The following is a 15,397-nucleotide window of genomic DNA, read 5'->3' on the forward strand; positions in this document are numbered from 1 at the left end:
CCACTAAAAAATCTGCAGGAGAGTTCTGACCTGCTTTGTTTCTAACCTGGACCAGTTTGTCTCCTCTAACTCCCACCACTGGGGGCTTGTTGTATTAGTGTCTGACTTAGTGGGAACATCTGATTGTCTTAGCCCCACTGCAACTCAGAACTTCTGAGCTCAATCTACCCATCACTAGCAGCCTTCCTGTTAACACAAGTGTGTGTTCCCACCCTAGTTCTGACTTCAACTCTAGGGCTTCTTTTACATGCCATGCTGGGCTTGGACTCAGGAAGTCTCTCTCTGAGTTCAAATCTGGTCTCAGACACTAAAGAAAGTTGACTCATCCTGTTTGCCTCAGTTTCCTCATCTGTAAAGGAGCTAGAGAAGGAAATGGCAAACCACTCCAGTATTTCTGCCAAGAAATGTGACCAAATGAGGTCACTAAGAGTTGGACATGACTGAACAACAATTCTCTTTCTATTTCTTATTCTACTGAATTTCTCCAACTTCTCTATTGCATTTTAAACTACAGGACACTTCCTCTTTTGCTTCAGATTCTACATTCTCTTTATTCTCTTCCCTCTCTTCTGTTTCCTTCAACAGGCCTGCTTCCTGACTCCATAAGGTATGAATTTCCCAAAGTTTTACCCTTGGTCATCTTCCTTTTGGCTCTTTACATTGACAATGTCATTCACTTTCTTTTTATTATTATTATTGATCTTATTTTATTTTTTATCCAATTACATGTTTCAGTAATTTTTTAATGTTTGGGGCTTTTTTAATGTTTTGATTTCCAAATTCTATTGCTCCTTCCCTCCTCCTCCCTAAGATGCTAACCAAACAGGTATAACATGTGCAATCATGTAAAACATTTCCATATTAGTCATTTTGTAGAAAAAGAATGTCATTCGCTATCAAAACTTCAATTCTATTCAGATAACTCAGGAATCTATGCTGCCAACCCTGAATTCTTTTTTTTTTTTAATAAAAGCTTTTTATTTTTCAAACTACATGCAAAGATAGTTTTCAGCATTCACCCTTGTAAATCCTCGTGCTCCATTTTTTCTCTTTCCCTCCCCATCTCCCCCCTCCTCTAGACAGCAGGTAATCTAAGTTAAAAGTGTAATTCTTCTAAACATATCTCCATATTTATCATGCCACAGAAGGAAAATCAGATCAAAAAGGGGGGAAAACCGCAAACAACGACAACAAAAAAGATGAAAATACTAGGTTGTGATTTACATTCAATTCCCATAGTCCTCTCTCTGGGTGCAGATGGCTCTCTCCACCGCAAGTCTATTGGAATTGTCCTGAATAACCTTATTGTTGAAAAGAGCCAAGTCTATCACAGCTGATAACTACATCCTCTTGTTGTTGACAGCACAATGTATACAATGTTCTTTTGGTTTTGTTCACTTCACTTAACATCAGTTCATGTCTTTGCAGGCCGCTCTGAAATCATCCTGCTGATCGTTTTTTATAGAGCAATAATATTCCATTATATTCATGTACCATAACTTACTCAACCATTCCCCAACTGATGAAACCCTAAACTCTTTGCTGAGCTCCATGCTGACCTGCATCTCCAACTACCTATGAGACACTTTGAACCAGCTGTTCAAAAAAAAGTGTGCTGTGTGTGTGTGTGTGTATGTGTGTGTGTGTGTGTGTTTTACTTATGTTTTAGGCACAAGTGTGCCAGAAACATTTTTGTCATTTAATTTTAAATCCAAACATTTCTATTTTTCTAGATGTAAGAAACAAAATGTCTTACCAAGAACTCCACTGACTGATGAATGCAGGAAAGATTTATTTTACATTCTTACAAGAATGGATGCCTAGGTTAGTAGACACAATTTTGGAACCAAAAAGACAGTGTTTTATTTCTTATCCTGAAGAGCAAACTCCTCCCCAATTCTCCATTAATCAGATGTTACAGAAATGACAGAATCTCCATCTCTCATTACCTAGCCAGTCCTGCCCCCAAGGAGCTTACATTTTAAGGAGGAAGATATTATGAGGAAAGCCCAAAAGGTTTCCTGTTCAACCTCCACCCCTGATTACATTCTTTTGTGGGTTTCAATTGTCTAATTTAAGTTTCATTTCTCCAATTTTATTTCCATAATTCTATGAAACAAATCCCTATCTATTTCTCACATAGAGAAATGTCCAAACTATCAAAGGTCTTACATGACTTAAAACCTAATCTCTAACTCAACAAGTTTTTGAAGTAACATTTATAGGAATCTTGGACAAGGAAAGTTTCACAATATGATTAAAAAAAAAAAAACTAACATTTACACAATTCAAGGTTAAGATTTTACCTTATCAAATAGAACAACAGTCACTTAATCTTTCTCTTTAAGGCCTTGGAGAACAATTCTCTTAAAACCACTCAATCCTTTTTGATATCTCTCTTCAAGAGTTCATTTCACCTAACTCTCAGCCTAGCTACTCACGGATTACTTAATTAGAGACCTAAACCTTTCAGGAAATAGGATGAGGGTACTGGTTTTAGGTGTGTCCCTAATCCCTTTGGGTGATAGGAAGATAATGGCCAGTACTGAGAACTTTAGCTTTACTTAATGTCCTTTTATACATTTTCCTAAAAGAAAAAGTTTAAGCCTAAGAAGAGTAAGGAGGAAGAAAAGGATTTAAGTGGAGAGAAGTGTTTCCTGATAAGTTTGTCTAAATGCTGATAAAATTTCCTTCCTTTAGGTAAATCCAGAAAGGGCTTTACACTGGAGAGAGATTTATTTCTTAATATTTTCATTTGAACTCAAAAAGGAGATTTCAACATGCTTCTACAATGTCTAACCAGAGTTTATGCTTTCACTCCTAAACCTGATTCAACTTCTGATTTAATGACTTTAGAGTGGGAAGGGGGATGAGTAGGGAACCATTTACCCAAACTCTCAGGTTTACAACCATGTTACCTTTTATGTGTTCCTGGACCTCCTTCTTCCTCCCTCTGATAATAGCCAATCAATTATCTAGTCCTGTTGAATCCACCCCAGTAATCCACTCTCATCTTTATACCCACTACCACCATCATAATATGGACAGACCTTCATTATCATCAGCTTAGACTATTAACAAAAGTTTAAACATATTTTCCTGCCTCAACTGTCCAATTCATCTTTCATGTTCCAGTTAGACTAATCGTTGTTTAATTTTCTAGTTATGTTGTCCCCAAAATCTGCAATGGCTCTTTATAACCTACAGAATAAACTCCTTAGTTTCAATCTTTCTGGCACTGTCTCTCCTACTACACTATGCTCCAGCCAAACTGAAGTCCCTCTGATGGGGTCCATATGAAGAGGTTCAGTAGAGCAAAGATGAGGCGTAAAGATTGTGACAGTTCACAATGAGGCATTCTCCTTGCTGAAAGGTACCTTTATTAACAAGTAAAGGTCACAGACAAAGTCCAAATATGATTCTGTGCCATACTTTGGGAACAGATGATTTTTATAGACAGAAGGGAGAGAAACCAGGAAAGAGTGGGGAAATAAAGGATGTTTTGAAGGAATCTGGGAGAAGTTGTAGAGGATAAAATCAAGGAGTTGGAGAGATGCATGAAGGATAAAATCAGGAAGTAGAGAAATGCTTGAAGGATAAGGACTAAATTGGGGAGAGTTGGGAATTAAAGAATTTCGATTTTAGGGGAAGGACAAACTGACTTGAGTTCCCATTATTTCTAAATGTCCTAAATTTCCCACCTCCATGCCATCTTGTTCCCTAAGCCTCCCTCTTCCAGCCATTTATAATAATCCTTTAAAGGTGAAATCAATAATACCTCTTTCAGAAAGCTTCCACTTGCTTCCTCAGTGGGTATTAAATCTTCTTAGCTTAAAACCTCATACAGTCTTTTCTTTGAAATTCTCACACATTTTGGTGGTGTTATATATCAGTTATTTCTACATGTGTGGATTTGATGCAATATGGCAATGATTTTGTGGTCCCCTGATTTTAGAGGGGCTTCTGTCATAAGTCAGTAATCCTAAATCTGGCTTTGGAGTCTGCCCTCAGAGACTTCCCACACTACCAATCTAAGAACAACAATCTGTCTGATTCTGAATAGACCACACCTCAATTTATTGCTGACTCATAATCTGATCAGTGAAAACCTAATTCAGGGGACTCTTCCCTGGCGCTACCTATGGGTCATAGAATTACCATGTCAATGACAGAAAGCTGGATAAATCTCTCTCTTTGCTTCTGTTTTCTTGCTAATTTCTTTTGGAACGTAGCCCACTTGTAATAGCATTACAATTACAATAAAACTTTATCCCTTGACTAGGAAATGGGTTCAAGCCTGCAAATTCTTTTGAGACACCTCACAACACCAGTCTGTGACCCCAAACTTTTGGGGTGCCTTTCCCAATCTCAACAATAGCTCATTTATTATACTATGAACTCTAAGAACAAAAGAGCTAATATCTACTCTAAAGTTTGTACTTTCCTCAGCATCTAGTTCAGTGTTCCATACAGAGTAAATATTTAATGTTTGCTGAATTTAAGATGCTCTGTAGTGCAAATCATCTCACACAATATTGCTGTTGTTCAGGCATTTTAATCATGTTCAACTCCTTGTGACTTCATTTGGAATTTTCTTGCAAAGATACTGGAGTGGTTTACCATTTCCTTCACCAGCTCACTTTTCAGGTGAGGAAACTGAGGCAAGTATGATTAAATGACTTACAATCACACAACTAGTAAGTGTTTGAGGCTGGATTTGAACTCAGGAAGATGAGTTTTCCAAATTTCAGGCCCAGCACTCTACCCACAGCAATTCTTAGTGCAATACTCTGGACTCCAAATTATTCCACACATTGATTAACTCCAAAACTTTCGGGCTTCATAATTTCCTCATGTATTACCTCCACAAACATTCAGACGCTCTCCATAATTTAGTTAATGACTCTTTATGAGTTGCAATAAAAGTGAAAAATATTCATCACTTTAACCAATGCTTAGCCAGTATTCTAGCAACAATGCTTTCCAAATGTAAAGTGTCTGATCCTCACAGACACAGTCCCATGGTCAATGTAAACATCAGAGTTTATGCAGCTGTGACACAGCTTCCAAGAATCCAGGACCTCCTCCATGCTGCCACAGGGAAGCATTAATGGAGGGAACAACAAATAAATCCTCCAAAGAACAAAAAGCAGTCAGAGTATAAGGAATGACAAGAATATTGGATGCAGAGTCACAAGATTTGGATTCAAATTGCAATTTTCTTTGCAAATCTGTAAGCCTATATTAAATACATACTATGTGTAGACATTGTACATACTGTGCTAGCAAATCACTTCTTCCTTCTATACCTCATTTTATTCATCTATACAAGGAGGGAGTTGGACTAAAGTCCTTTCCATCTCTAAATACCATAATCCCTTTTGAAGGACCCAAAATACCTTTGTGTTGCACTGTCTAGTCTCTACCTGCAGACTTTCAAGACTTGTGACTATCTTGCCTCAGTTATATCTCTTACTATACTTCAGGATGCTCCTTTCAATCTAGACAGACTGGTTGCTCAGTGTTGTAAGGGGACTATTTGACCCAATTTCTCAACTCTACCACCTCCTAGGACAGAATCCTGTCATATTGCTGTCTTTCTGTGTTTTTCACTACTCATAACTTCCTTTATTAGGTAGAGCTATCTCTCACTCCTTCCTTTCCTTTTAACATATCATTTCAAATCATTTAAAATGATATGAAATGAAAATTCATTTCATATGTACATACATGTGTATGTTATATTCATTTGTATCCACAAATTCATATACATTTGTGTACATGTATGGATACACATGCATTTGTGCATACACAGAGCATATATGTATGCATTTATGCATAAACAAATACACAACACAGATGAATACATTTATGGTTTTATATTACATTCATTCATATATGTGGTTTTATATATTCATTCATATATGTATATATGAATGAATATCTATAGAACCACAAATTCATACATATATGTATACACATGTACATATATATGAATGAATATAATCTAAACCCACAAATTTATACATATATGTATACACATATGCATATAAATGAATGAATATAATATAAAACCACAAATGCATACATATGTAATGAACAAAAGAGAAGGATGGAATAAGAGATCTTGCTATCTAATAAAGGAATTGCTGGAGTTATGAGTAATGAAATACAGAGAAAAGTAGTATTATAGCCAGAGTGTGTCTGAGAGAGAAAAGATGAGGTAGCAAAGTAAAAAAATTGAGTCAGGTGGTTCCCCTAAAACAGTGAACAGCAGATTGAGAGGAATAAGCTAGAGAGCACTAAATGATTAGGTTGAGGCCAGATAATCTCACAGTGTACAAGGATTAGCACACTAACACACACACACACACACACATACACACACGTTCCCATATAAGGTAAACTAAAAGAAAATTTAGAAATTAAAGTCTTAGTGTTGCAAAATCCCTTCAGAAATGCTAGTAGTCTTTACTATCTTCTGTTTAAGTCTACTTTTCTTCAAACATCATTTAAGAATTTTTAAAATACAGCCAATTCATTTTTTATTACTAATGTTACAACCAGAGAGGATTGGATTTTTGTTTTGTATTTTAACAATCTTTTCATTATAAATGAAAAAAATCATTTTTAAAAAGTAGCGACGGTATGATGGAAACAAATCTGTATTTGGAGTCAAGAGGATTTGACTTTAACTGTATGAACAAGCTGCTTCTCCTCTCTGGGTCTCCATCTGTACATAGAGGGCACAAAGAAGTGGATTCAGATATCCAGTCAGTTGGAAAACATTTATTAAGTACCAACTATGTACCAAGCACAATGCTAAGCACTAGGTCTACAGAAAGAGGGAAAAGATAAGTTACCCTCAAGGAGCTCACAATCTAATGGGGAGTCAATCATAGTAATTATATACTAGAAGTTGGTAGAGAGAATCTATGCTTAATTTGATAATTCCTATCCCCTAATTAACTTGCTGGAATTAGTTTGGACCTTCCCTGGAAAGGTGTCTCCTTTCCATGGAATTAAATCTGTGCCCTACTGGAGCAGAATATATTATGCTTCAGGTGAAGAAAAAAACAGCAGGGGTAGCCATCCTGATCTCAGCTCAAGTAAAAGCAAAGATGGATCTAATTAAAAGCAATAAGGAAGTAAACTATATCGTACTAAAGAGTAATATAGATAATGAAGCAATATCAATACTAAACATACAAAACTAAGTGGTATAGCATCTAAATTCCTTAAGGAGTTGAGAGTTGCAAGAAGAAATAGACAGCAAAACTATAATAGTGGAAGATCTCAACCTTGGTCTCTCAGAACTAGATAAATCAAGCCATAAAATAAATAGGAAAGAAGTTAAGGAGGTAAACAAAATGTTAGAAAAGTTAGTAAATGCATTTTTTTTTTTCAGATTACAATGCATTCAATAAAAGGCCAGGGGAAAATAGACCAAAAAAGTAATTGGAAACTAAATAATCTCATTCTAAAGAATGAATGGGTGAAACGGCAAATCATAGACACAATCAATAATTTCAACCAAGAGAATGACAATAATGAGATAACATACCAAAATTTGTGGGATGCAGCCAAGACGGTGATAAGGGGAAATTTTATATCTCAAGAATGAGAATTGAGGGGATAAAAGAAACAAACAACATTTAATGTGTCCATGATCCTTTGTAGGCCTTAAATACTTCCATGGTATCTCCATGAGGTCAAAACAATTTTCATGATAATATTAAGATGTTATTGGCTGTTAAATTACTCCTTCCTTTTTTCAAGCACCTATCTGTAAAATCATATTTTAATCAAAACAACATATCACAACAGACTGAATGCAGAAGCAGATATAAGAATCCCACTGTCTTCTATTAATTCAGACATTAAAGAGATTTGCAAAAATATATAAAACAATACCTATTCTCAATAAATTTTGTTTTGTAAAATTTTCCTTCATGGGTTTTATTATTGTTTTTAAATAAATTAATATTTTAAAACTATCAGTTTTAATATAGTAAATATAAAAAGATATAACTGACATAAATAAAAGCTCTTGGGGAGAGGGTCCTCAATTTTTAAGATGATCTAGGAGTCCTGAGAATACCTGAGAACTTTTGGGATCTCTTAAGGTTTCTTTTGTCTGTAAATATTCACTCTATATAAACTGTACAAGGTTTCAGCCATATTTTAGGTATTAAAGATTTTTATAAGGTTGTCCACGATCTTAACCATATCAATACAAGTGAAAAAGCATTTCAAGGTCTAAACAACTGTCTTTTTAAAAAGAATCTCCTATATCACTTTCATTTCCAAAAAGATAACTCTCCTCCCTTATCCACAGAACCATCCTCTATAACAAGGCTTCTTAAACTTTTTCTACTCATGAACCTTTTCATCCAAGAAATTTTACATAACCTTAGTATAAAAAATAAGTATATAGTGCAAAAATGTTTGTGGCAGCCCTCTTTGTAGTGGCTAGAAACTGGAAACTGAGTGGATGTCCCTGAATAAGTTGTGGTATGTGAATGTTATTGTTCTGTAAGAAATGACCAGCAGGATGATTTCAGAAAGGCCTGGAGAGACTTACACGAACTGATGCTGAGTGAAATGAGCAGGACCAGGAGATCATTATATCTTTCAATAACAATACTACATGATGATCAATTCTGATGGATGTGGCTCTCTTCAACAATGAGATGAACAAAATCAGTTCCAATTGTTCAATAATGAAGAGAACCAGCTACACCCAGTGAAAGAACTATGGGAAATGAATGTGGACCACAAGACAGCATTTCCTCTCCTGTTTTTGTCCACTTGCATTTTTGATTTCCTTCTCAGGTTATTTTTACCTTATTTCTAAGTCTGATTTTTCTGTGCAACAAAATAACTGTATGGACATGTATACATATATTATTTAACATATACTTTAACATATTTAACATGTATTGGTCTACCTGCCATCTAGGGGAGGGGGTAGGGGAAGGAGGGGAAAAATTGGAACAGAAGGTTTTGCAAGGGTCAATGCTGAAAAATTACCCATGCATATATTTTATAAGTAAAAAGCTAGAATAAAAAAAATAAGTATACAAATCAAGCATTTACTGATAATAAAATCATAATTTCACAATCTCCCAGTTACAAGACCCCATGTGGAATCTCAAACCACAGTTTAAGAAACTTTATTACAAAGAATAAGGGGGAAAAGCAGTTCAGAAAAAAATGCCCAAAACAAATGTTCCACCCACTTGGTCCTCTACCTCCACAAACAATGTTTTGTTTTTCATATATATATTTTTTTGGCAGGGGGAGGGGGGAAAAGAGATGAAAGAGATGTATCAAGCTGGGTCATTATAACCACATGACATTCAGTTTTTATCACTGCTGTCTCCATTCTTTCCCTTTACTTGTTATAATTACACATATCATTTTTCTGATTCTGTTTGCTTCACTCTGCATCAGTTTATGACTTCTCATGTTTCTCTGTATCCCTCATATCATATTTGCTATAACCTAATACTCAGTAACATCCCATCACATTTATGTACCATGATTTTGTTTAGCCATTCTCCATTCACTGGACATGTACTTTATTCCCATTTCCTTTCTATCACATAAGATGCTACTAAAAATATTCTGGTGTATATTGAGATGTTTTCTTTTAACCTATGACATGCTTTGGGAGACATACTCCCACTGAGTACCGAGCACTCAGCCTTGAAATCTCTAGATTAAAAGGTAGAGACAATCCTCGCCCTCGATCTTTCTGCACTCCACAGAGCACCAGAGCCACACTTAACTAGAAAGTCATAGATTTTATTTCAATACACTAAGGTTGAACTACAGCCCATAGGCCAGGGAGAAGAGAGGGTAGTTGTTCTCAGGCTACGTCAGGAGAAGAAGGTGCAGACTGCTAAGGGATGAGGTCCGGACAGGGGAATTTCCAAAGTGACAATAAGTTAAAGGGCTGACTCTCAGGACGGTGTCTGGACAAGAATCTGAAGGCAAGGGTGGTCAGCAACTCCACCGATGCTTCCCTTCCCACATATCCAAGAGACACTGGGCCTCAGGCTGTCAAATAAAAGAAGGCAATGAGAATGATTTGAACTGTGCAAATAGTCCAGAGACTGAGAATGAGAGGGTTCCTAACTTCTCAGGAGGTTAGAACCTGAGGAGGAGAGAATAGTGGGATCTTTTGGGGGGAGGGAGAAGGGTAAGGGAAAACATCATTGGGTTGAGATCAGGGCAACTGTTAGGGTCCTAGTTGGGAAGGGGAGAAGGGAGGCTTGGGTAATCTCTCACTGAAAGAATGTCCATTTTGTTCCTGCACGTTCTCATAATCGGGCCCCTCTTCCTCACCATCCTGGTCAGTCACTGGGGCTGCAGGGGGAAGGGATGAAGGTTGACCCTGATACCCAAATTCCCAGCTTGATGACTTCTTTATACCCTCCCTTCCCCAAGAGCTCCCTCCCCAAAGGGCCAGTCCCAGCTAGAAATTCTCCCCATCCCCTCCACTCCAGGCTCACTCCTGCTGGAAGGTGTTCTTTTCTCCTGGGCCTCTGGCACGTTCACATATTCACAGCTACCACCTAGACACAGGGAAGGGAGGACAGAAAAGGAGATGGATGCATCAGAAGGGTGCAGAGAGGGAGGAGAGGAAGGAAAGGATGCAAGGAAAGGCAGAGGGGAGGGACTGTACTCTAGGAGGGGAAAGGTCCTACTGGTTAGAGAAGGAAGGTAGAAACATGGGTAGTCACTTACCCAGAGACACTTCTGTACTCTCTGAAGCTGAAACGTTCACATAATCATCTCCGCACATGGCTACAGAAAAAGGTCCCAGGTTGAAGTCAGGGCCAGGATGCCCACAGACCCCCCCACACACACACTCACATATCTGTCACCCACAAATTCCCACACACGGACCCTTCCTTACCAGCTACACAGAAACCGCCCCGCCCCCCCCTCCGGTCCCTGCCTGGTCCACTGCCCAGAAAGTGTCATTCCCCACTCTGATTCACTCCCAACTCACTGGAAGACGGACTCTCCCGAAGGCCAGGATTGATCAGGTTAGGTGCCGAGTTGGACAGAGGTTCAGAGCTAGAGTTTGGGGAGCCATCTGGAAGAACTAGACTGCCAAGAGGAAACAGGACATATGACCCCCCAAGCCTCCTCCTTTCTCAAAGACCCCTTCTGGGAAGCCAACCCCACTACTCACAGGTAGCCTTCGTTATTATGGTAGTCATCTTCTTCGTCAGCATCCTCAGGTTCTAGCTCAGGGAAAACACAGGTGTCAGAGGGGGTGGCCTGGGAAGGCCCCAAGCCCAACAGCTAATTCCCTCAGGCCTACTGCCTCCTCCCTCCCCGTCCCAGCCCCCCCAGTCCCCCCCCCCCCCCCCGGCCCCGTGTTACTGATATACCCTCATTCTCGTAGCTGGGCTCACTGCCTGGGAAAGAAAGAAAAGTTACATCAGATCAACCACCCAACTCGAGCCGGGAGCCACTCTCCCACCTCTGTAAGCAGCCCCCTGCCCAACTCACGGGTATCTGGATCCCGGCGAGAAGAAGGAATCCGGCGTGATGGCTCTGGGGGTTGTGGAGACCTCCTAAAGGGTTAAAAATTAGGGGTCACCAGGGGCAGTGGATAAAAGTCGGGAGGACCCTCAGATACTGAATACCAGCTGGGCGATCCTACCAAGTCATTTTACCCTACTTGCATTGCCAAAATAAATTTTTAATTAAAAAAAAATTAGGGGTCACCACTCGGGGAAGGAAGGGAGCTTAGAGAGCCCGTAAGAATGGGAGAAGGAACGATGTCTCGGTTCTGGGGAGGCAGGAAGGTGGGAAGACAAGGCAAATGTCTCAGGATTCGGAGGGAGGCCTGAGAGCAAAGGCCCTGACTGCAGGTTAGACGTGGCTGGGAAAATAGGGGCCCCACGCTCAAGAACCGCCAGAGAGGAAACCTGAGCAGATACTCACGGGATAGGGAGCAGATCTGGCGGACAGGGTGCTGCAGGTGGCCAGTTACAGTCTGTGGGGTAAAGATTAGGGGTACAGAGCATCAGAGGATCTGGGTGGGGGGAAGGGGCAGGGCTGAGAGCACCAAGGAGAGGCAGAGGACAGCTCGAGACTGTGGCCCTCATTGTCTTTGAGAAATTTGAGATTCAAGAAGACTGGGGGCTGGGGGAGTCTCAGGCTGAACTTAATATTCTCTCAACAGATATTACTGAAATGTCTAGTGCAGGAAGAGCACTGGGCTAAAAGCACCATGGGAGATGTAGTGAATGTAGAACACAGTAAGGGAGAAGAAGATGGGTTAGCATTCACAATGTTACGTGAGAAGTGTGTCAGAGAGCTGACAAAACAGCAGGAGATGGGGTCAGAGGGAGAAAGCTATTGACTAGCCAGGGAGAACTTCCCAAGTCTGGGAGTAGAGATGAGGGTTTTAGAAAAGGATGGGTGGGAATTCAGGAGGTGAGAGTAAGGGAGGACATTTCAGGGGTAGGGCACATCATTAGCAAGGGCAAGGATCTTTTGTTTCTTTTTTAAAAAATATTATTCTTACTACTAAAAATTTTATTTTTATTTTAATATTTCATTTAATGTTATTTTAATATTTTTAAAATGATTACAAGTAATCATTTCTGAAAGCCCTTCATATAGACAGTATAAGATCACAGAATTTAAAACTATAAGAGACCTCAGAGTTCAAGTTTGGTTTAATTCCCTCATTTTATGGAAAAGGGCCTATCCAAGGACCACACAGTTAATAAGTAGCATGGTGAACTTTCAACCCCAGGACTTTTGATCCCAAGCCTAGGGATATCTCCACGTGCTCTCTTATTTGGGAGTCATTTGGGAGTTTTTACTAAATCCTCCCTAAGATACATGAAATTCTTCAATTTTCCTGGCTTTAGTAAGAAATCTTTCCCTTTCCTCAAGCTACCCAATGGAAATTTGAGGACATAAGGCTAAAGTTAATTCCCCCCCCCCAAAAAAAAAAAACAAATAAACAAATATGGCAATAAAGTACCAAAGGATCATGAAACTTATAACTTGTCATCTCCCAAATTTCCCAATCCTGTCTGACCTGTAAGGGCTCTATTTCTCCATGTCTCCCTATTCCTTTTCCCAAACCAATAAGAAGTGGAGATAAGGGTCAAGCACAAGTCTCAATGGCCTCTTGGAACTTGACTCCCTCTCAACTCTTGCACCATCTCCTCCAAGAAGACTTTCCTCACCCTCTTCAGTCATTAACCCTCACTTCTCCCTAAATTATCTTGCATTAGTTTCTATCATCTCCTGCCCAGGAGAAGGTAAGCCCCTTGTAAGCAAGGACTATCTAACACCGAATCAAATGCTTACTAAATTAAACTAAATGATTTGCCACTGGCTGATTCAATTCAGCGAATTGAATTCATTAAGCTGTCTACTCTGTGGGTCGGAAGAAATACAAAGATAAAAAACAGTCCTAGTCCTTTTAGGAATTATTAGGAGGCTGAAGATCCTGATGATCTAGTCTTAAGGAGTCTCAAAGGAAAAGTTCTTAACTTAACATAGGGCCTGTGGATATATCTCAGAGGGAAAGTCCAGTTACATCTTAGACTGTGAATGTAGGCCACAAACATTCTGGGAAGGGGTCCATAGGTCCCAAAAGGGGGACCATGAGGCCACGGTACAAAAAAGGTACAGAACTCCCACCTTAAAGGGTCACTTTACACAGGAACTGGGCCAAAGGACTGACTTTGGCCCCTGACCCCAAGGACCCCCTCTGCCACCCCCCCAACTTGTGCCTCAGTTTTGTCATCTGTAAAATGAGGCAAGACTCTCTGAAAGATCTTCCAGCTCTGAATTCAGTGATGCTGTGGGTCAAAGGATGTGGCGGACGTTCTAAAAGGAGGAGATTGGGAGTGAAACCCCTGGCCAAGGGAGCGCGGACACATAACCTCTCAGGTTGTCCCACCCTGCCACATACTCACTGCACAATGACTCTCCCCCAAGACTGTATTCCCAGGGCAGTATAAGGAGGGGGGGACTGTATAGGGACCTCGTACCATACTCACAGCGGGGTTTGAGGATGACTAATCCACCGGTTGGCTGCTGTGGGCTGGAGGAAAGAAGGCAAGCATGGGCCGGGGGTAGTGGAGGAGGCCCCACACTTCCACACCCACCCCCACCCAGCACCCCGCCATCCTTGCCAACCAGCCCCTGCTGGGCGAGCTCCCCTCCAGCCACGACATCCCAGTCATCGCTTGGGGAGGAAGCATAATCAGACACTCACCCGTCAGTTAAGGGGACCTCAGAGTTGGGGCCTGTGGGGGAGGAGGCAATAAGGTTGAAAGATGGGACGAGAACGGGAGTCCCTTTAGGCTAAGGCAAGGAACAAGGGGGAGGCGACTCCCTAAGAGGAACAGTGGATGAATCTGTGAGTATGGGAATATAGGTGGTGGGATGGTTCGTGGTGGGCCAGGACGAGCGGCCTTCCGAGAAAAAGATGAGCTAAAAAGTATTCCACTTACCCGGAAGGTCCCGGCAGCACAAACACAGGGCAGTGACCAGCAGGGTTGGGAACAGGAGGATGAGGAGCCAGAGGAGGCTGGGGCCCAGAGAGGTGGTCTCCATCTGGGGCACAGACCAAGGCTGTCAGGGTAGTCTGGGAGGCCTGGCCCCGAAAGCCTTCCCCCCTGTACCCCATCCCCTCCATCCCCTTTCCCTTTTGACCAGGCAGGGCCAGAACTCTCTGCTCAGATCCCCAACTTTTCTCCCAGGACAATGGGTGCAGAAAAGGAAGGTTTGGAGGTAGAGGACATCTAAGCCTTCAGCAAGTAAAGGTGTCATTGAGCCAGGCCCACCTCCAGGATGGAGGCCACAGGAACCTGGGGATTCGGAGTGCGGTGTCAAAGGGGAGCGGTGGGCCCAGCGAGCTGGCCCTCTGTGGCCAAGAGGGCTCAGGCTGCCCTCAAGAGGAGCCCATGTCGGCAGAAGGGCCCAGCCAAAGGCTTTCCAGCACTCCCAGGATGGGGTAGGGAGGGCAAGCCCAGGTTCACCGTAGTGGCCGTAGTCGGGGGCCAGGCAGGTGGGTCGGGGGGCTCCTGCTCGAGCACCAGAAACCCCCTCCACTCCCTCCTCGTCTCCCTACCTGGTCCCTGGTCCCGACGGTCCGTCCCCTGATCCCCTCCTCTCCTACACTCAGCGCCTGCCTGCCCGCAGCAGGAAGCTGTGGTGAGCTCCGGGCGGGGACAGGAAGTCATCGTGGCTCCTCGCATGGCTGCGCCCGCCTCCCACCCCCATCCGTGTGCCCCCCAGGGGGAGGGGAGCACCCAGGCCTCCCCCATTGCCCCAGCCCAGCAATCCTAACGAGGCGGTTTCTTCAAGGCCTCTATAATCAAGAATTCCTAGCTGTTCC

General features: G+C 41.5%; 1 protein-coding gene across 1 annotated transcript; it reads right to left on the minus strand.

Moving 5' to 3' along the window:
- Positions 1-9,789: 9,789 nt before the first annotated feature.
- Positions 9,790-15,297, minus strand: LAT (linker for activation of T cells). The gene is given in 15 exon segments (XM_023497877.2): positions 9,790-10,065; positions 10,297-10,374; positions 10,521-10,583; positions 10,756-10,815; positions 11,024-11,124; positions 11,210-11,261; positions 11,412-11,438; positions 11,533-11,597; positions 11,971-12,022; positions 14,046-14,098; positions 14,273-14,303; positions 14,511-14,613; positions 15,131-15,152; positions 15,154-15,188; positions 15,190-15,297. Coding segments are annotated over 15 exon segments (840 nt in total). The 5' UTR covers positions 15,283-15,297; the 3' UTR covers positions 9,790-10,060.
- Positions 15,298-15,397: the final 100 nt, after the last annotated feature.

The sequence above is a fragment of the Sarcophilus harrisii genome, chromosome 1, assembly GCF_902635505.1.
Source record: "Sarcophilus harrisii chromosome 1, mSarHar1.11, whole genome shotgun sequence".
Classification (NCBI taxonomy): domain Eukaryota; kingdom Metazoa; phylum Chordata; class Mammalia; order Dasyuromorphia; family Dasyuridae; genus Sarcophilus; species Sarcophilus harrisii.